This window comes from Poecilia reticulata, linkage group LG20 (genome assembly GCF_000633615.1).
Source record: "Poecilia reticulata strain Guanapo linkage group LG20, Guppy_female_1.0+MT, whole genome shotgun sequence".
Lineage (NCBI taxonomy): Eukaryota > Metazoa > Chordata > Actinopteri > Cyprinodontiformes > Poeciliidae > Poecilia > Poecilia reticulata.
In genome coordinates, this window is record NC_024350.1 from 21,945,240 (window position 1) to 21,967,303 (window position 22,064).

At 41.4% G+C, this 22,064-nt stretch overlaps 1 protein-coding gene across 1 annotated transcript in view; it reads left to right on the forward strand.

Annotated features, from left to right (window-relative positions):
• Window positions 1-22,064, forward strand: part of fam49bb (family with sequence similarity 49 member Bb) — a 42,237-nt gene that overhangs the window by 16,022 nt on the left and 4,151 nt on the right. The window contains exons 3-8 of the mRNA XM_008396649.2: window positions 9,618-9,700; window positions 10,522-10,643; window positions 12,258-12,363; window positions 16,317-16,456; window positions 18,362-18,439; window positions 20,691-20,807. Of these exons, the coding sequence (XP_008394871.1) occupies window positions 9,628-9,700; window positions 10,522-10,643; window positions 12,258-12,363; window positions 16,317-16,456; window positions 18,362-18,439; window positions 20,691-20,807 (636 nt within the window). The 5' untranslated portion in view covers window positions 9,618-9,627. The remainder of the gene's footprint in view (window positions 1-9,617; window positions 9,701-10,521; window positions 10,644-12,257; window positions 12,364-16,316; window positions 16,457-18,361; window positions 18,440-20,690; window positions 20,808-22,064) is intronic.

The window sequence follows — 22,064 nt, forward strand, 5'->3', positions numbered from 1 at the left end:
ATGGACAGACGGACGAACGGTTGGATGAATGAATATGTGGAGGAATAAGTGGATGAACAGATGGATGGGTGAATAAATGTATGGATGAATGAGTGAATAGGCTTCACAGGGATTGGTGGACTGACTGACTGACTGGAGGTTGAATGAATTTGTGAACAGGTACCCAGACAGGATGGATGGATGGATGGATGGATGGATGGATGGATGGATGGATGGATGGACAGACAGACAAAGTGAAAGAGCAGGAAAATACTTAAATAGTTTCCCAGCCTGTGTAGGAACTCTGTCCAAACCCATCCTGTCATGTCTCTGTTTGCATGTCTCCCCATCCTTGTTGTATTTTCCCTCTTTGTCTCCTTGGAAATTGTTACCATGACACACAGCCGCCATCTGATTGGCCAATGCCGACTCCTGGAATGCTGCAGCGTTCTGACAGCGACGCCTCAGGTGCTGCTCGGCTGACACACTCAGTCAGTGTTCGCCCGTGTGTGACGTGGCGTGGTGCGTGTCCGTGGCTTTATAGGCTAATGACGAGCTCAGACCCATTCACTGAAACGGCCCGGATGAATGGAGAGCTGTTTGACAGAGCGCGACCCTGTGGCGGTACACACGAAGCAGATAGATGGTGCATTATGCATGGAGGATGGAGCTTAGTTAAAGCAGCAGCCTGTGTGAATAGATGCAGGCTGGATTAGGTTTGTAAGCCAAAGGGGAGGCGTGGACGGTGTGGAGGTGACTCTTTTCTTCGTCTGTGTATCTGGGTCAACACTGCCCCCAGCTGGTGAAAACCTGCACTGCTTTTTCTGAGAAAAAAGATTTTTATTTTCAAATAATTCTGGCCTAGTCATTGACGGTGTTAAAAAAAAATAGGATGGGAGATATGAAAACGAGAAAATGTAGTCATTAAAACATAATAAAACGTTGCAGATCTTGACTCAGCAGATGGGCTCCACACTGTAATCTGAGACGATACGTCTGAGTGCATGTAATATGTAGAGTGGCTTGTTATGTCAGCTAAAAGCTCCTAGCGTCTCCTCGCTAATCAATTATTTATGCCACTGGGGGATTGACACAGTGTAACTTCCTGTCCAGGTTTCTGGAAGGAGCTCGCTGGCTGCCAGTCATTCCTACAGCAGGAACACAGTTAGAGGCTGAAATACCCTCCAAAAAAGGTCAAAAACGTGTTAAATTTTAATATGCAGCATGTGTGTTAGTAAAAGGTCAGAACAGGGTTGCTATACAAAAATATTTTCTTTCTTTAGACAAATATCACAAAATTCGTGCATACGCCAAATAAAAATACTTTTTTTCCCCACTATCTAAAGTTAAATTGGACCAATCTTCTCTTGTTTCAGGTCAGTTAGAATTACAAAAAATATTTCTATTGGCTCAATACCACAATAATGATAGAATTTATTAGAGATTTATTTCTGATAAATTTATTTCAGTGCCGAATCAAAACATGCGACAAAGAAACTTTGTTGTCGAAATGGAAATAATGAATGTTTTGATTTCTGTGGCTGGATAAACAACTCATTATCATCTGGTTGCTGTAAAACCAAAGCAGGAAGACGGTAAAAATGTTTAGTTATTTGCTTGTATATCAACAAGTCAAATTGTTACTAAATTCACCAATTTTATTGCATGTTTTCCTGATATCAAGCAGCCCTAATCCCAATAATCCTATTTGATTCCTGCCTTTCCTCAATCTTGGTTTCCTCAGTCACCTTTTCCCACTTAGGCTACATATATAAAGCCAATAATTTCTTATAAACTTTGGTGTTTAGGGAGGAAACAATTAATTTGTTATTGAAATAATTGTCAATTAATTTAGTAATCGTTTATTCTGTAGCTAGAGTTTAAAAAAAACTGCAGAAAGAACATACTCAGAGGATTAATCAAAACTGTACAAAATATACATTTTGCATTTAAAATAATAAGTCTTTAAATATGTAAGTGGCGTTGTTTTACCCTCACCCTGTTATAATTCTGCAAAAACAAAAAATCCTATTAATCACCTTTTGCTATTCAATTATTAATCTGTTAATCCAAAAGATAATCAACAGATTAGCCCTACGCTGTGTTCATGTTGAGTCGACCAGAAAGGGCTCAGCTTTTCACATGTTAGAAATATTTTTATTCCATCTAAGTCAAGAAAATGTTTATTTACTTATTCACAGAAGGAACTGAATTATTTATGTTTTTCTAATATTGTGTAAAAAGTGCTTAGATAAAAAACCTGCTGAATATGCCAGTTTTTTTTTTTATCCAATTGATCGTCAGAAAAATCAATAACTAAAATAATTGTTTGTTGCAGCCTGGTAGACATTGTATGTGCCAGAAAAAAATACGTGGAGTTCTGGAAATTTCTCCTGGATAAGTATAAAATTTCGATGTGAAAAGGTAACTTTGTTATAAGTTTTTAATTTTAATTTTGTCTTTATTTGTTATTGGGTATTTAGGAAAAGGTCCATGAAGTCGCCATGATCTGGGTTTGTGTTTGGGAGTGGTTCCTGTCTTTGCAGTTCCCATCCTCCAGATGGCGCCAGTGTCCAATTTAAATGCAGTGACATCTCAATCTGACGCTCTCCATCACTTCAAAACCGTCTCCGTGCCCCACCCAAAATCCTGCTTGAGTAAAAACTAAAGTAAAAAACAAACATCCAACATGATCTTCATTAATTATCCCTGAGATTTAATCATAAACTTCGTATAATTCTGATTCGGGTTGCGGTGCAGAGGTTCTGTGATGTTGGTGATTCACAGTCAGAAGGTCAGTCGAGTAACGACGGCTCGGGGCTGTTTGTGCAGAAGAATGGGAGATGTGTGTGTGAATGGGTTGAGGAGGCAGCCGCCCTGAGGGACGCTCCGCTCAGGAGGGCCTCAGTGAGTCGATGCGCCTTCCTTAATGACTTCCCAGAAAGGAGTCAGAGGACTCTCAAGGACAGGGCGAGGAGGGGCTTCGTCTGGAACCAGACGCTCGACTAGAGGAGCAGGAAACTTTATGGAATCACCACAGCAGTCAACACAGAACAAGATATTTAATTTGTCTGATTGCAGAAGCTCGTAGTGTTCTGTGAATCCATTGATCTGAGTTTTAACCATCCAGGCTGTCAGCAGCTTCCTGCGTGTTTTTTTTAACGCGGTAAAGTGTTGGAGAGGCGCTAAGAGCCTCTCTCATTGAGCTCAGTTTCAATAGAGCCGGCGCTTTCGCAGACTTGTGTATTCGCCTGTTTCCATGGTTTCCATCTTTCATCAGGTGCCGTCCCATAAAAAAGGGAACAGGCGAGAGCAGAAGCTGAAGATGAGGCGCTCCGGCTTTCATCCTCCCCTCTGATCCGCCTCACCCGGGTTCTTGTGCTCATTTACTCTTTCCTGTGACTCGGTTCACGGCGGCGGCGGTGATGTGGCGCTGGAGGGATATTTTTAGCCGCCAGTGGAGTCATCAGAGTAAGATGACACAGCTGACGCCGGATGTCACCTCCAGATTAGTTGATGCCGCTCAGGTCTGCGGGGAGCTTTCTGAGTGGAAGAGTGAGAGCCGAGCGCTTCGGGGTTCAGACACGGAAAAATCCAGAGTTTCATTCAAGGAATTATAATCTGGATTAAAACACAGAGTTGAAAAAATACTATTATATCCGTCCATTTTAACAGTTTCTAAATTATCCATCCATCTGTTCATCCAACCGTCCATCTGTTCATCCAACAGTCCATGTGTCCGTCCATCTGTCCGTCCATCTTTTCATCCATCTGTCCATCTTTTCATCCAACAGTCCATCTGTTCATCCAACGTCCATCCATCCACTTGTTCATCCATCAATCTGTTCATCCAACCGTCCATCCATCAATCTGTTCATCCATCAATTTGTTCATCCATCCATTAAATATTCTCCATTGTTCCAGACTTCAGATTATTTACATTTAAATGCTTCATGTACTAATTAATAACTAATATATTTATCTTTAACATGCCGCGTCATGTAGCTCTGTGAATTTAAAATCAGTTGCACTTTTATTTTGACTGTTTTTATTCCCATTTATTTTACAGATTCTTTCAGTTCAGTGTTTTTATTGTTGTTTTTTGTTTGTTCTGTGGTTCATTGTTGCCCTTTGGAGATCATTGTTGTTAAAATCTTTTATTGAACTATCACACTTTTATTCATTATTCCTTCTTTACCATCTAAATTTTGGTTCCATATTTAAAGGTTTATTAATAAAGTCCTTTTATTCGGGAAAAGCATGAATTTCTGCAGTGATAAATATGTGGGGACTCTTCAGTTTGTTTACGGGAGTGCAGAGGCGTGGCCATGAAGAAATCAACCTACATAAACAAACAGAGACCCCCTCCTAAACCCGCTCTGCTGCCTCTCCTTTTGCCCTCGGAGCCATGTTTGGTCAGCTGGGGAAGGGGTGAGGAGAAACGGTGTCCGGTGGGGGTCTGTTGGGGGTGTTGGCTCTGTTCAGGAAGTGCTCCTCCATTTTCTGCCTGTCGAATCAGGGCAGCGTCAGAACGGCGAGCTCCAGCGGGTCCGGGGTCCGGCCGACTGGACTAATGCGATGTGGCGTGTCACCCGGGGAATCTAGGTCAAGTTTAAAGCCGCCCCGCCTCTGCCGCAGTGCAACGCCCCTCGAACCCCTCCCCCGCCCACCCATTTAAAAAAATATATATATTTCTCCCTTGCATCTTCACCTCACTTCACCTGCATCAGGGTTAAATAATTCATTCATTCAAGCAGCAGCAGCAGTGGAGTTCTTCCTACACTAAAACCGATTCCCTCCGCCGGTCCACGGCGGCTCCCGCGTGACGCCCCAGGCTCGCTCTGACTGGAAGAAGGGAGGGCGTTGTTGTGGTTTTTCTTTCCCCCTCCTCCATAGTAAGGCAGCAGGGCACGTGTATCCTCATGCTGCAGCTGAGTAGTGGAATGTCAGCAGTATCCCTGGCTGGATTCAGACAGCCTGCCGCAGTGCTCGGTGTCAGCTGCTGCTAAGGGATGATGGGTGGGGGGGGTTGGGTGCAGTCTGGGAAGGGGAAGACGTTTAAAATTAGTGCCATGTAGGGGTCAGACTGCTGCATGGGCGTGGCACGGAGCAACTCCACATACTAAATGTATTTATTTAGTAGCTGATATTATTACTGGGTGAGTTGCTTTACTACTTTTTTATTATTAAAATCAGACTTTTGCTGAGCTGCACAGAAAAATCCGCTCACATTAAATCACCTCTGGAATTAAATATTCCTGACTTAATCCCCCCTCCTCCGTTTTTTTTTTTTTTTTTTTGGCACATTACCTCATCTGTATTAATGTATTCCTGTGCTCCGACTTCCTACTACTACTGTACTCACTCCTCACCCCGCTGCTCGCTGCCGATTGGCTGCTGCCGTGTTTTTCAATGGCTCCAATTTTTTTTTGACTCCATGGATACAGCGAGCTGTCGGGTAGATCGGCTCCGTCCAATAGGAGGGCTGCGCGGGCTCCGGCTCGTCTCATTCTGCTCCTGGCCGCCCTCGCTCTCTGCGAGCACGCGATGCACAGTGGGGGGGTTCAAAACAACAACAAGGCTGTCGCCGGGCGCCGTGTCCCTGGGATGCTGAGGGAGGGCGCCCCTTGATTTATTCCCCCCCAAAAAAAGCAACTTAGTTTGGATTAATTGTCAGAAATAGACTGGTTGTTGATTAGAGAAATACATTAAAACATTCAAATAAACAAATGCGTTCTCTTTTTTTATTTCAGGAAATAAACATTTTATTGCCTAAAATGCAATAACATACGATTCCTTAGCCATTAGTAGCAAAACAAGGCATCTGCAGCCAGGAAAAATACTCTACGGCTAATTTTTTTGGATTAACTAATTCATAACTTGATGCCAAAAAGTGCAGAATTTGAACTGGGTGAAGCTAAAACTTTACTACTTGAGTTCAGGGTAGAACATGCATTATAAAGTTTTCTTTTATTAATATTTCAGTTGAAAAAATTATATATCTTCTGTACAGTTTTGGTTTAATTACTTCTCTGAGTTTGTTCTTTCATCAAATTGACATTTTTAAAATTTCTACCCTCCAGTTAATGTTTGATCAACTCCTAAATTGGATTGTTTCAATAATCGATTAATCATGAATAATCCAATTAATCGTTTCAGTCTTGTTTCTTTCATCATAAAGTTTGCATAAACTGCAAAGTCGTTTATTAGTCTTTACTTATGTAACTTAAAATTCAACCAGAGAATCATTTTTGAGAATGAAAGACTGTGAAATGTCCCAGTTTAGTCTGAAGATTCTCTTTTAGACTCAGAAAAACAGCAACTCAAATCCCTGTCCTTAAATGACCTAATTTCAAATGGCGCAGGGGAGCGGCGGAGCCGGGTGCTACCAGGCTGGCGGTGCCCCCCCCCGCCGCAGCCGGCTGGCAGAGCGACTCGAGTCTGAGCTCCAGTCAGCCGGCAGCGGCAGAGAGGTGGCAGCAGAGCACCAGAGGAAGGATGGCATCACTGCGTAGGGCGAGGTCTGTGACAGCTCTCTTCTGAGGCTGCATCAGGTGCTGCTTTCTGACAGCCGGTGAGGTGCCGGCGTGACGGCACAGTCAGACATTCAGGTCACATTAGTGGAAGGTAAACGGGACGGGGACAGACGGGGCAGGTGGGTCTCTGCAGGTGGTCTCAAAATTTTGAGGAGGAAGCAGTCTAAGTAACGTGTTGATGTAGAGGAAGATAAAATGGCTCCCAAAGTATTTATTAAACTACAAAATACTTATTAGTACTTGAATTGTGTTTTGAAAAAAATCTGGAGTTGAAGAGGATTTGATATGTAAAATTCAAATTTTGCACATTTTTGTGATTCCATTTTGGTCTCAGTTGCTTCTAAAAACATTCAATAATTTTTTTAAATGTTTTTAGGTGTCTGGAAAATAAGCCCCTTCAAAAACCTCCTGATTGTTCAGTCACCACTACTTGGCAACCCAAGACGAACTCCAGCAAGTTTGGTCAGCTGGTTTCACCACTTTATGAGCTGTACAATGGCTGCTGAAAAACATTATTATAATGTCATAATTATGATTTTTACCATTTTTATTCCATTTGATTTCATTTGCCAAATAAATCTTTTGCCAAAGACAAAAGAGAAACTTTACAACAACTAAAATCTGACGCCGCTCACATTTTGTGAGGTTTTTATGTCGTTTCCTTCAGTGGTTCTTGGTTCATCACCACCACAGGCGAGGAGGGGAACAGGTTTTTCTAAAGATTTGGTTTCTATGACACAGTGCAGTGTGAAAGCGAACCACACCAGATGTAACAAATGTTGATCCTGAATCAAGCCGAGTCTACCGGACGATCTGGTGTGAAAACGCCCTAAGAATGGAGAATACTTGAGCTCAGGTGTCACCACGTTAAATTTCTTTGTTTGCTATTTTTCCTGACTTTGAAAGTGAAAACAAAAAGCACGACCTACTGCCATGATTTAGGATGGAAGAATCCACGCACCCCGCCCTTCCCCGCTCCTGCTCTACGCATCTCATGCATTTTAAAGCCACCTCGTCTCACCCCTCTGCTGCTGACTGCTGAGTGCGTACCTTGCTCTGTCGCAGCACCTCCCTGTCGTTCAGGATTACCTGCAGTGGGAGGATCTCGTCCTCAGTCAGTCACTTTGGCTTTTTACCTGCCACTCATCTCAGGTGAGACCCGCCGTCCCAACCCATCGCTGAGTGCATCCTGCCTGTCTCCGCCCTGTCAGCAGGGGTTAAATCTGTCGCCGGCGGTGGAGCCGGATGTCGTTTCTCCAAACAAACTCTTCCCCACTCCTGGCTTGTCACACATCTGTTGACCTTTGCCTGTGAGAAACATCAACTTCCTTCTCTGTAGGAGCCAGTGGATCAACATAGCAGAGAGCAGCACGAGCCTGTCACTTCAGGTTGCACAACTTCGGTTGAGACATACATTGTGGATTACATAAACCGTATACAGCGTGTGTGGGTGGACTGTAGGAGAAAAGTAGACGCAGACTGTCTGCTAAAGCTGTGGAAGTCGAGTTTTCCTTTATTCTTGTTCCTTAAAGGTCCTTTTCAGTTCAGCACCGACCAGGTCTGACAGAAAAGAGCACAACATGCTTTATAGCAGAGTTACACTCATTCCAATGAGGTTTGCTTGTCAGATGAAAAGTGCCTTTTGAAAATAACTGGTGTTGAGCATTACTTTTATTAAGCCCACATTCAACTTTTCTTTGTTTTGGTTTGGTTTTATTGAATCCTAAATGTCGTGTGTTCATTAGCTGCAAGAGGAAAATCATCTTAATTAACAGGAATAAAAGGCTCAGTCTGGAATTAATCTACATAATGTGCTTCACTTAGTGAATTGAGCTACTGAAATAATATTCTAATTTATTGAATGGGTTTGTGTATGTCGATTTATGTGAACTTACTTCAGCACTCAGTCTTTGTGCATTAAGTCCTGTATTCAGCATCGGATGAAATGAGATTTTATGGCACCATTTTGTCTAAAAACACTCACACAGTTTCAGTAGTAAAGTAAAAACTTTAAATATCTGTAGCATTATCTAATTGCTTTAATATCAAACATTTCTGTAACAAGTTTTGCCTTAATAAAAAGTGATGGTTGAGGCCCCATTGGTTTTCACATATTGAATGTTGGTGTTTTTTAAATCTGCAGAGCCAGAATTTTCTCCCAAGTATGAGAAAATGTAGCAATGTTCTTGCCACCAAACATAAAATCATGACAGTATGATGACCTTAGAAACAGATAATCCATAAAGATGATTATTTAAACTTTGCTTTAGATAATCATGTAGAATAAAACGGAAATGGATGCAGCTCACACACCATAAATCTGAAAGTAAATTTAATTGGTTTGTTGTTTTGTGGAATTTTAAAAGGCAAATATTTTGTACAAAAAATGCTATTAAGGTTGCAAAAACGTTCAGAAAAATCTTGGGAATTTGAGTCTGGAAAAGTTTCAGTTTTGCACTGAAGTCTTTTCTTGTAAGTAAATATAACTTTGGAAATAAACTTTAGTATCATGGATGTATCAGATGCTTAATGTTTCAGTATTTCTGATATTTTCTGCTAAATTTGCAGGGTGTTGTGTGTAAATTTTGATGTCAAACATTAGACTCACTGCACAAGAGATGAAGAGGTGTTGGTTTGACTATCTTTAAAATACAACAGTCTTTCTAGTTTAACTGTTTAATTGGACATTATTTGGTGGAGTAAAAAGCTTCATGCTGCATGTGTGAACTCGGATCAGAAGTCTGATCCCTGTGGACGATGGTGATTTTTGCATACTGCTGCCCGTAAATGCTTCTCAAATGCTGGGAAGAAGCTTAGCAAAGCAGAAAAACTCTGCTTTTGTTTTATTTTTGGTGCTTACTGGTTTGACATCTGCTTGGTGAGAAGTTGAGTGCAGGAAACACACAGCGGGCCGGGGTCCAAGGGGAGCTCGGGGTGCCTATGAGCGGTGGGCACATCTGGGGATCTGCTGAGTTCATACAGGCATCAGAGCGGTGAAGCAGAGCCGGAATGAGGCGAACGGGATGCAGCAGAGCATCGACACCTGCTCATCACATTCACTGCTGCATTCCTCCATTGATTTCTCTCTCTCTCCTTCAACAGGTATCATAACATGGGGAACCTACTGAAAGTTCTGACATGCACAGATCTGGAACAGGAGCCCAATTTCTTCCTCGATTTTGAAAGTGAGTTTCTTTACGAGTAATTGCTCCCACTGCAGATATCGATCACATGAATGTGTTTCCATAACATTATCAACCCCTAACTCTGTGAGTCTTTTTTTTTTTTTTTTCCCACACCGATTTATCTCTTACACAAGTTCCTCCTGGCAGCAAAAAGATTCGGCTCTAGAGCTGCTGCACTTTTCCATCAACCTGCTATTTTCCACTGCAGTGTGTGTGCAGAATATCAATGGGAGCCCCCAACCCCCCAAATCTAAAGCACTGAAGTTCAGCTGCTGCATAGCCTAAGGCCCCTGAACACAGCTTGAACCTGCGCTACACTTGGCAAACCGAGAGACTCTGTGATACCTTGGGAGAAAAATCCTTCCTTGAAAAGCTCAGTTTTTATAATAAAAGAACTTCGCATTTTTTACATTTCAGCAAACGATTTGATGCAGCTCTGTCGAGGAAAGCTGCTAGATTGTATGTTAATCCTGACTTTGTTTGCAAATGAAATTAATGAGCAGTGAAGAGATCATCTCCGGTGATTCAGAGTGTTGTGTGTGTTTGGATCCAATGGAAAGCGTTAGTATTCTGCTCTGTATTCAGAGCCACAGGGTGTACACGAGTCCATTTGTCTCATCTTATCTTCCTCCGTTTTCTGCCGCTCAGCCTGGAAAATGGGCGGTGTCAAAAAGAGATTATTTCTGCTTACTTTCATTTGCATAATTGGGGAAATGTTTATTAAACTTTCTATGATAGCTGATGATTTGATGTTCTTTGAAATTCTTTATAACGGGTCAGGATGTGAATATGAATCAGAAACTTGTGTTGTTTCTTTGCAGATGCGCAGCCCACAGAAGCGGAGCGAGAGGTGTGGGACCAGGTGGATGTGGTGCTGAAGGACGCCAAAGCGATCCTGGACGAACTGCAGGCCTATAAAGGAGCAGGGCAGGAAATCAGAGAGGTGCAGTTGTTACTGTAATCCACCTGAATACACTGCAAAAACACATCAAGTATATCTGGTCTAGTTTCTAGTGAAAATATCTTACAAAACTAACTTATACGTAACTTTTCAGATTGTTTTACGTAAATAATTATTGAATATTTATAGAAGTTGCTAGTTTCATTGACATTTTTACCACATTATAATAAAGTTATCAATATTAGGAGAAGCAGATGATGGTTGATGAGAGGATGGCTGGAGATAAATTCAGGGCAAAACTGTGAGAGGCTTTAATCAGGGATGTCCAAAGTGTGGTTCACGGGTCACTTGTGGCCCTTTGAATGATTTACAAATGGTACATATTTGTCTGACCAACACAGAAAGTTCAGAAGTTCCAGCTGAGGATAGTTTAAGATAATTAATCTTAAAATGTTCTTCTCTTTTAACAAATCCTAGAGCCTTTTTATATTTTGAATCAAGCATGAATTAATCTGTTTTCTACAACCCTCAAACCACTTTGTTTCTTTAAGTAAAGAACTTAAAGTGTTACATTTATTGTTGAGCTTGTAAAGTAAAAAAAAAAAAATCACAGTGAAATACATTTTGCATTTGTATTTACAAATGAAATGTTTGTAACTGCTGCAAATGATTTGATCCTGGACTGGAGGTTCAACCTTTCAGCAGGAGAACAACCCTAAACATTCAAACAGAGATGCACATATTCTGTTTTTTTTTTTTTTTTTTTTTTTGGCCCAGTCAAAGTCCAGACCTAAATCCAGTTGATAATCTTTGGTGATCTTTAGAAATTCTCCATCCAGTCTGGTTAACTTTTGCTGTTTTTCAACGACAAATTGGGATAAATTTCAGTCTGTATATGTGCAAAGCTGCTAGTCGAATAAAGGCCCCTGCAGCTGTAATTACAGTGAAAGTGATACAAGTCTAATTACTTGCGCTTGGCGTTGGATACAAGTGTACGCCACACTTTTCAGATGTTATTTTTCCAAATGATCCATTATATTCCTTTCACTTTGTAGTTTGCATTGCCTCGTTTTGGTGTTTCACACAAAATCTCAATAAAATACCTTAAAGTTTCGGCTTCTAACAGCTCAATAAAAAGTTAAAGGTTTATGAATATATTTGTAATGTACAAAAATAAGATTCTTTTATTTATTTATTTTAGTTTTACAAGCACAGGTAACTAGTAGGTCAAGCAAAAACAAGTTAAAAAGAACTAAAAAGAAGAAAATGATGAGCTCACCACTACTTTAATGTTTGAAAAGGAGTAGGAAGAAGTGAACACTTAAGTTTCTAAATATAGTTTATCCTGACAGTCGGTTGCATATTTTACATTACAAAACAAATAGAGAAATCGAGAGCTATGTCCTAGTCCAGGGATTTTCTTTGAAGACTGCAGAGACTTGAAAATGCAAAACCTAAACTCCTTTCTAGTGCACAAAGCAAAACTTGTCTGCTTCCCCCCAATGTTTCAGTAAACTTATACAGCAGAAACATTTTCATTTAGATCATTTTGAAAATCTAAACATTTGATTTGCATGCTTTTGATTGTTTGGTTTAAATGTTTTTAAACCTATTGCCATACAAAACTTTAAATCATTGGGTTTTTTTTCCCTGCAGGCGATCCAGAATCCAAGCGATGATGCCTTGCAGGAACAGGCGTGGGCAGCTGTGGTTCCCTTGGTGGGAAAACTGAAGAAGTTCTACGAGTTCTCCCAGAGATTAGGTAACTAACTTCTGTTTCTGGTAGGAGAGCAACAATGATATCGCTGTTTTACCCTGAAGCAATCTCAGGTGTGTTCTGGGATTTTCACTCAAAGGAGACATATTGTGCAAAATTCAGATTTTGCGCATTTTTGTACTTCCATTTGTGTCTCAACTGCTTTTTTAAAAAATTGCCCAGTTGTGTTTTAACAATAAGTTCATGTTTTTTTGGTGTCTGGAAAATTACCCAGAAGGAAAAAACCTTCTGAATGTAGCACAAAACGGAAGACACTGCTCCTCACCTAGCAACCTTAACGAAGCTCAGTTTGTTACCTAGCAACCCCAGCGATGTTCTACCCATCACCCAGCAACCAACATGTTTGACCATCTGGTTCTACAGCCGTATACGCCATACAATGGCTGCTGGAAAAGACAAGTGTTTTGTTGAGGACTTACCATTCAGAAACCACTTGCGGCGTTCTTGTTGGTTGTGCTGGAGGCTCCACTTCTGCTTCTCAAAGATGTACGTTTGTGTTATTGTACATTTGTTTGCAGCCATTTTTACGTGTGAGTGTAAATGTTGAGTTGGGGGGGGGGCGTGGCCATCACATCACCGGCTTATTTGGATTTAAAGTGACAAGATGACCTAAAACAGTTTATCCTGAAAGGAGCTCAAAATATCAGACCAGACTGAAATCTTAAGAATAATTTTGTGCGAAAAATGTAATGAGCCCGTTTTGTTTAGCTCGTAGCCCAATCCTAACCTGTTCAAGGAAGCATTAATGGATCACCTTTAAACTCCTGCTGATGTTTGTGATTTGGTTGGAACTTTTTTTATCTTTGTTTTTTCTCTTTTTTTTTTTTTTGCACCATTTTCATAAATTATTAGCTGAACTTGTCTACCTATATCCATGCGACGTTACCCTAGCCTCTTTTCTCTGTGTGCTTTGATAAGCCTCCATGCATTTGCATTGTTTATTAGTTTGTTTCTTGTGTGGGAGGGGGCTGCAGCGTGTTTAATTAGCACAGAATCAAGGAGTCGAGGGGGTTTGGCTTTCTGCTCCATGGTCTTCTTTTGACCCTCTATGTGAGGAGGGGGGCGGAGCCTGTCACGCCTCGGTAGCATCAACCCCGGGACGGCGGGGTTTTCAATGGGAGCAGTGGGCGGTGGCAGCCTGACGGCGGCTGTTATGTAACAAAGTAGGTCATCTCTCAGCGTCGGCTGCTGCTCTAATTCACTGTCTTGGCTCCTGGCTTCAGGGTCCGTGTCGGCCTGGCGTCTTGACTTATCCACATGAAGATGAAAGTCTACTACAGAGCCGGACCGTTCGGAAGAGTCGCTTATGTAATGGGCGGCTTTGCTTTTCAAACAAATGAGTGCATCTTTAAACAAAAATAAATGCAGAATAATCGGAGAACTGCAGCAGGAGTCAGTTTTGAGATGTTTTCAGTGCAGAAAGTGAAAATCTTACATTTTGTTGACTTAATTGTTGGGAAACATACAAATTTTATCTATCTTGTTCCAAAAGCTTTCTTGTGAATTATTGTGGAAATTCAAGCAAAATCAAGAAATATCTGTACTTTTTTGTGCTAATGCATAAGTGTGAGTTTATTGCAAATTTTTCACAAAAAAAGTAAAAAACTTTTGATGTAACATACATTTTACTCCCATCTGCAGGTGGCAGTATTTCTTACTTTTGCTAAACAGCTGCCTTAGCTTTTAGTCGAGTTATAATCCATAATAATGATACCGTGAGTAATAAAAAGTTGTATTTGCCATCATACATAAGTTCAAGTATTTACAAATCACTACCGCAAATACTTTTTTATTCACAAAGACAATCACGAAATCATGAAGGGACAAGATGTTCATTATTATTTAATTTTAAGAACTTATTTATATTTTAACAGCTTAACGGGTTTTATCAGTAGATTCTGGTACAACTGCTCCTGTGGGAAAATTCATGATTTTGATTTGGCCCAAAAGGAAAATGAATTTGACTCTCCTGTCAGGCATGTGATGGTCATCTCATAACTTTGTGTTTCTGGTGAATGAAGGTGGTGCTTCTTTTTTGAAGAACAGTCATATCAGCATCTACCTTCCTGTAAAGTTTTGACATCTGAAAATAAAGATCAGACATGCTCAGATCCTCCTCGCCTGCTCCGCTATGACCTGATGAGCTCAGACATCCCTCCCCCATCTCTCTCTCTCTCTCTCTCTCTCTCTCTCTCTCTCTCTCTCTCTCTCTCCCCCCGTCTCGCCGACGTTTTGGAGCGCCGCGTTTCCGACGGCACTAAAAGCAGCTCCGCTCCAACTTCTGTTTTGACTGGGACGCAGACGAGGGAGGAGGGAAAAAAACTGCACCACTCTGGCCATTTTTAATCAGCCGCTCGGCTGCAAACGCCGTCCCAAGCAGATGGTAGTCATTACCGGATGGCAGACGCGCTCAGTTCACCGCCGCGGCCCTGCCAGCTCTCAGCCCGTCTCCTGAAAGTCCTCTTACCCCCGTTATCTTAAGTAGACCCGTGTCTGAATCTGGGTCATGTTGACATGAGCATCGTGATTGGTGATCGTAACGAACTGTAAAATATACTTGGAATAAATCAGTTTAAATTGAATTTGCTACAACGGTGCCTGGGTTACGTCGCTGTTGAAGCTTTGAGACTGAACTCAAGGCCCCGTCTGCGTCTATAAATAATATTCCCTCTGGGTTCCCTTCATGTGAAGAAGACATGTTTGTATAATATTACTCTCCTTTTGGAAGTTCTCAGCTGAATCTCCCTTAATATGTTTTTCATTTCCCGCCCGGCCCTCCTCATGCCTCCCTAATTATCTGACCATGGGTATGTAATGTCGAGGCATGGCACAGTCAAAACAATGACTGTAATCCTGCTTGAATGACATCATGCCATCCCCTCCTCCCTTCTTATTTCCATGCCAATAAGATAATTAGTCCCATGTCTCATCTGCATCTGAACGGGAGAGGCCCTGCACCCCGTCTTCCTGCCTCTGGGCGATTTCACCGCTGGCCCAGAATCAGGATGCTTCAGCCGGCTGACGCTTCGGGAACTTTACCTCGATCCACTCTGACACTTGTTCCTTGACCTCAAACGAAGACGACAGGAGATCATTCCTTGCTTTAACTTTTATCCCTTTGAGTCTTGAGAGTGAAATTTAGGATGATGTTTGCATTTGTGAAGTTTTAGGTTGTGTTTTTGGGGGGTAAATTAAGCAATGTGGGGAGATGTCCTGCAGAGAGGACATCTGTTGCTGTGGGGATTCATTTTTTTGGCAGCAGCTTCAGTTTGCATCCACTTGTCCCCTTAGAGAGCGACGCTTCTCTGCAGAGTTAAGCGTGTCTGTTTTCCTCTTCGTGAATAATTTAGTAATTTTCATATTACAAAGAGGTGTTATAAATAAGTTTTCTTTTATATCTCAAACCGCCACGCATTTGAGCTCTGTGTCTGCATATTTAGAAGTTCTGTAAATCAATAAAAAAAAATAACTATTCAGATTAAACACACTCTAGGGCTGTGGTTAATCATAACTAATGCACGTTTTCACAAAATGTCAGAAAAACTTTTAACTTTCCTAAACCGACCATCTCAGTTTTTCAAATCCAGGAATGTTTAAAAGAAGTAAATTTGTTTCAAACGTAATTTATAAATGCTAAACATTAGCTGGTTGTTTGCAATAAGTAACTAAAAACTACCTTCCTTTTATCCAAAAGTTTTAGTTTTTCTTTGAACTAAGTAACCAAAATAGGCAATGTGATTAATCTGCATTTTATAATAATAAAACGTTTTTGATTAATTGCATTAATATAGACGGCTCTAATATTTAGCTTCTTTAGTCTTTAGCTTTGCACTCGAATGGAAAAAGGTACAAAGTTCAGCTGCACCGCTTGTTTGAGAACCTTCTCTTGGTTGTTTTTTGTGAGAATAAACGTCTTTAAATGTGTTTTTCTCTGACAGAAGCGGCGTTGCACAGCCTGCTGGGTGCTCTGACCAACGAGACGTACAGCGACCCGACCCAGCACCTGGAGCGGGAACAGGCGCTGGCGAAGCAGTTCGCCGAGATCCTGCACTTCACCCTGCGCTTTGACGAGCTGAAGGTTCGACCGTTTCTGCCTATGACTTTGTACACACTCAGTACGATCTGAATAAAACAAATATTTCTGCCACATCATTAAAAAATATAATTTTACACACGGGATCGGTTTCATAAATGTTTGCCTCCACGTAAGCCTCATTAATTACACCACTGAGCATTGTTTTTAACATGCCAAACCCATAGGGGGCAGTGTAGTGCCAACACCTGTGTCAGCTAAACAGATTATAACTTCATGTTAGGAATTAAACGTGGAACTACCAGGTTAATTTGTGTGGACAGAAAGAGAAGTTGAAATACTTTTAAAAAGTGTATTGGAATATAAATTTAATAAAACACAAGACGATGTCGACTGGAAACATGTCGATGAGGCTACATTGGTGCATTATTTATGCGCTAAATCTCTATTTTTTCATGTAAATACACAGATACAAATGCAGAGTTTTCTCAGATTTCCTCTTTGGTTTGAGGATTTAATCCTATATATTCTGTAGTTTTCTAATTTCTGGAGGAACTTCTAGTAAAACTTGCAGTCATAACTTGAAGCGGTTGAGGCTACCAGTAACTAACTACCTTTTTTGTTTAATGTCCATCGTTGGTCTGCCGGATGCCATTAGTTCACTTCTGTTGCCAACCCACAGGATTTATTCATCTGTGATTTTCTTTTGTATCTTTCTGTTGTGATACAAATCTTAAATTTAATTCCTAATGGTCTTAAAAAGTCTAAAAAGTTGGTGAAACCTGCAGAAACTCTGATTAAACTGAGGCCAAAACGCTTAAAATGTATTAGTTTTCCCAGATATACGTGTGGACCAGGCCTAAGATGAAATGCTCACCTTTCACCCATCACTAATGTTTGCTTTATTCTGCTGCAACACAAACAAATTGACTTTTGGGAAACTGAGGATTGGAAATTGTCCTAATCCTGCTCTTGCTTCTGAGTGTGTCGTGTTTCTGTAAGCGATCAAGTGAGAAATCTGGCCTCTAATCAGCCACAGAGTGCTAATGAAACGCTGTTCAAAGTCTCACACATCAAGCGTAGGTGTCGCTCAAATGCCCATTGTAACGCCACGTAATCCCGAACTCGTTTGCTCTTCACTCCGAGACGCAAACGGCTCCCCGACTCCCTGAGGCGACACCCCAATTAGTACCCACCACCCAGCCTGGCAAGATAAAACATGAAGATGGGGGGTGCAAGGTGGCATGCCTGGCCCATTCATCAATCTTTCACATCCGTGCACGGGCTTCTGACCTAGTTAGAGCGTCTGAGTGGCATGCAGCCCCGCCCTGGCAGTGCAGACTGTCTCCGCTGGTGGAAGCAGTGGACAAAGACGAAGTACCAGTCCATTGTAGCAGGATTAACATGCTGCAAGTGCAGCTTTGACAGTGACGGGCTCGTGCAGGAATGAGGATAATTACCCACATAATGAGCTTTCACTGGTGGTACCGTTTTGTAAGAAGCTCTCTCATTGGACAGCTTCGTTTTTGCAGGAGGTCAAAATAAGATGCTTCATATTTTAAAGTAAGTGTGAAGCTCTGACTGTAAATAATGTCACAGATTTGTGCTGTGCCTCGACTTAATGAGACTTTTTTTTAGCTTTACTCTCCTGTCAGAAACGGTGCAGCTGATTCCTTTAAAATGAGGGAAAAAAGCCAAATATCTCCTGACAGGAGGAGAGGGAGGACGGGGATGCAAGGGGCCAAATCGGTGTCAGACGACTTAAATTCAGTTCAGCAAATAAAGCTGTAATTGTATCCGTGTTCTTTTTATGTCATTCCTGCCCAAAGCTGCATTTCTGCCTTGCTGGCTAAAACGTTCTGTCATGACAGCGCAGCGGCGGGTTTGATCCTGAACTCGCCGCCCCACAGCAGACCCGTCTCATTGTTCCCCGTTTCTCCTCTCTTCCAGATGACAAATCCTGCCATTCAGAACGACTTCAGCTACTACAGGAGAACCCTGAGCCGAATGCGGATCAATAACGTTCCGGTGAGGACGCTTTCGTTAAAGAGCTGGACGGAGGAGGAGGAGGCGGCGACTTTTGATTTTTGGTTTTACAGATCAAAATTTACAGTCATTCCTACAAAAACAGGCCACATGGGTTTTTTCTTATTTGTGTTTTCATCACTAAACGACACATAAACACAGTTGGGTACAAACTGGGGAATGTGATAAAGCACTTAGCTTGTTAAAAATTAAACATATCCCTCATAAGTTGATCTTAAGAGAGCTTTGGGATCAAACTATTCAGGAGGAGAAAAGAAAAACACTCCAAACAAATGACATTATTTCTTTCTCTGCTGTTTGTGAAACAGTTACATTAATTTAACCCATTTAGGTCAGACAAGCCTATTTACTACAAATTTAAACAGTTTACGTCTTTTTGTTTGTGTTTGTTGACTTTCTGACAATTTAAAAAACATTTCAAAAATTTTTAACGTAGATAAATCATAGCGACACGTGTTGGATGCATTTAACAATATTAATGTTCATGAATAAACCTGCTATGAAAAATCTGAAGGATCATATCTCTTCCTCATTGAAGTGAAAATATTTTAATCTCAGGAAAATGATTAAACTCCAGTTAAAGCAAAGATTACAAGAGAAACCCACAGGAACTGAGGTATATTCTATTTTAATAAAAAAAATAAACAACTGAACATGAAAATACTGAAGTTAAGACGATTAAGAGGCAACATCTCCCGGTCCGGCTTTCTAAATGTACGATGAGACTTAAAGAGGAGCTGCAAAAGCAAATTAGGTGGATTAGCAGTGCTTCTTGCTAACAGCTGAGGATGTCGAGCTGTTGGCATGAAATCAGTCTTCAGTCAGAGGCATTTTCAGATTAGTTGCGAGATTGACTGCTACTGGAGAGCCTTCCTAGCCAAAGCATCACCATCCAAAACGACTCTTTGAAGATACTCGGATCATTTAATTTGAATGGAAAAATTATTTATTTATTATTATGATTTTTCACTGTCTGAGTTGCTGTTCAGTCAATTAATTGGTTGTTTTCAGCTTGTAGGAGCATGTCTGGCCTTCTTTTGTCAAATAACTGACCCCTCTGGTTAATGTCGGCCATGAAAAGCCCCATTTCTGTGTTCTCATCTGTACTGAGCGTTGCATCCAGGTGCTTGTTTATTCCATTCATGCCTGACATGGGAGGAAATGATGATTTTCCTGCTCCGGTACTGTCCCATTGATTTGTTCCCTTGCAGATCTGATGGCTTCAGAGAGGACCAAATATAACCCTACAACACAAAAAGGTGTTTAAAAAGTTTTAACACCCGATTGTTTTTAATGGACCGTTAAAGCGGCCCAGTTAAAGGTTTCTGCTGTTATCGAGCTTCAAAAAGCCATTCGCTGTCTTGTGTCTTTCATGCTGAACTCCAGCTGATCTCTCCTCGTCTGCCGCTTGTTTAAGCCGGTAGTTTAAATTTCACAGTCTGGTCTCCGTTGTGACCTGTCTTGACGGAGGCATTCTTCCCCTCGGTCCTGAGTTTGCCATTAGGGGAAACGGGCCCAGACAAGCCGTCGTTGGGAGCCTGTCAGCGCTGAACGACGCCCCGGCTGCCGTCCCCCGGTTTAGTCACCGCTCAGAGAACTGAATCATTCAGACATCCGAGATGAAACGCATCTGTCCCGCTCGGGCGGTCTTTGAACACATCCGTCAGGATTCGTTAAAACCTGAATTGGTTTGAAAGTTTGGGGCGATTTATTCTCGTCCTGTCAGGGTTTCTCTTGACGGCAGGAAATGTTCCCTTGTTGTTTGCTTTAAATATGCGGACAAATTTAGCTCAGGCTCTTCAAGAGACGCCTTGTTCTCCGTTATCTGCCAGGTGTTTTGTGCAGCTGGGAAACTAAGGGGTGAAGCGGTTCATATCAGTATTTTCCTGTCATAGTTTCATGTGATAAAATATCTCTTTATATGCACAAACGCACACTCCACTGAAGCTGCTCGAACAACCAGATATTAATGGTTTCTATCTCTATCTTCCAATATGCAGTGAAAGCAGGAAGAGATGGCTTTTAGATTACTCATTCAGTAGCACCTTTTGTTTTATTACTTTGACATTTTTCATTCAAATTTTACTCAGATAACAGTTCTTTTATATCTCTGGGGTCAGCTAAAGGTCCTCATAAGAATTTTATGTGAAGGTCAGACGTTCTGAACAATAGATGAAAGGTCTGCAGGTTAAATAACCTCACTCAGTCTGACTTTATTTTGTTCGATTTCCAGGCAGAAGGCGAGAATGAAGTCAACAACGAACTGGCCAATCGGATATCTCTGTTCTACGCTGACGCCACACCCATGCTGAAGACGTTAAGTGACGGCACAACAAAGTTTGTATCAGAGGTGAGAGGCCAGAAGTTATAGCTTTTATCTGATAAACCAAAACAAAGTAGAGCATAATTGTGAAATGGAAGGGAAATTATGCAAATTTAAGGAGTATGAATGCTTTTACTGTACTGTGGGATACAAATAAGACTTGGGAGAAGTGAGAAAAATTCATCAATTGTTTATAAAATTTATTATTTTTATTTAGGCCAGTTTAAGATTGAAGCATTTTTATAGCTTAGTAGTTGCCCCAATAAATTGCTTCGATGTGTTATCTTCTGCTCAGTCTGGAGTCGCAGAGGCAGCAGCCTAAACAGAGAAGCTTAGGGTGTTTTCATACCTGATAGCCCAGTTGGGAGCAAAATTGCAACATTTATTACATTTTCAGCTGCTGCAGTACACTTTCACACTGAGTCAAACTAATCAAATTAATTGAAGAACCTGTTCCCCTCCTGGCCTGTGGGGGCGCTGCACCAAGACCCACTGAAGCAAAAACCTCTGAAGAAGACACTGAGTGCAACTTCCTTCTACACAAAATGTAAACATTTTTTGTCCTTGGGAAAAGACCACTAGCCACTTCTCCCACTAGTGCTAGACCCATCCGTTTGTCTAGATTGTATTTACCCAGAATGCCTTTCACAATAGTCCACGTCATGCTGTTGGAGCGGTCTCCGGTCCGCTTGCATCCACATATGTATTCAAACCACACCAGAATTCACTTCCACCTTAAATGAGACTTAAGGTGGGCCAGAGTTCGGTTATGCATTCACACCTCCCCAAACAACCACACTTTCTAGACAAGTGAACTGGATTTAAAGTGGTCCAATCAGGACGGGTGTAAATGAACTCCAGTTCGTTTGGGGAGGTGTGAATGCGCAGACAAACTCTGATGCAGACCAAAAAAACAAATTCTGGTCCACCTAAAATCCTTGGTCTTGGTTGTAGTGAACTCTGGTGCAGTTTGAATGCAGATGTGAATGTTAAGGGAACCGGAGACCGAAGTGGACTATAGCACAGGGCATTCTGGGTAAATACAAACAAAACAAAGGCGAGAATCTAATGCTAGCAGGAGAAATGGCTTGTGGTCTTTTACCAAACAGAAATCCTACATCTAAAATCTGATGCCACTCCATTTTTAACATTTTGTGAAGAAGGAAGTTGCACTCAGTGTTTTCTTCAGAGGTTTTTGTGTCGTTTCCTTCAGTGGTTCTTGGTGCAGCGCCTCCACAGGCGAGGAGGGGAACATGTTTCTCAAAGAGTTTCATTTGTGAGTCC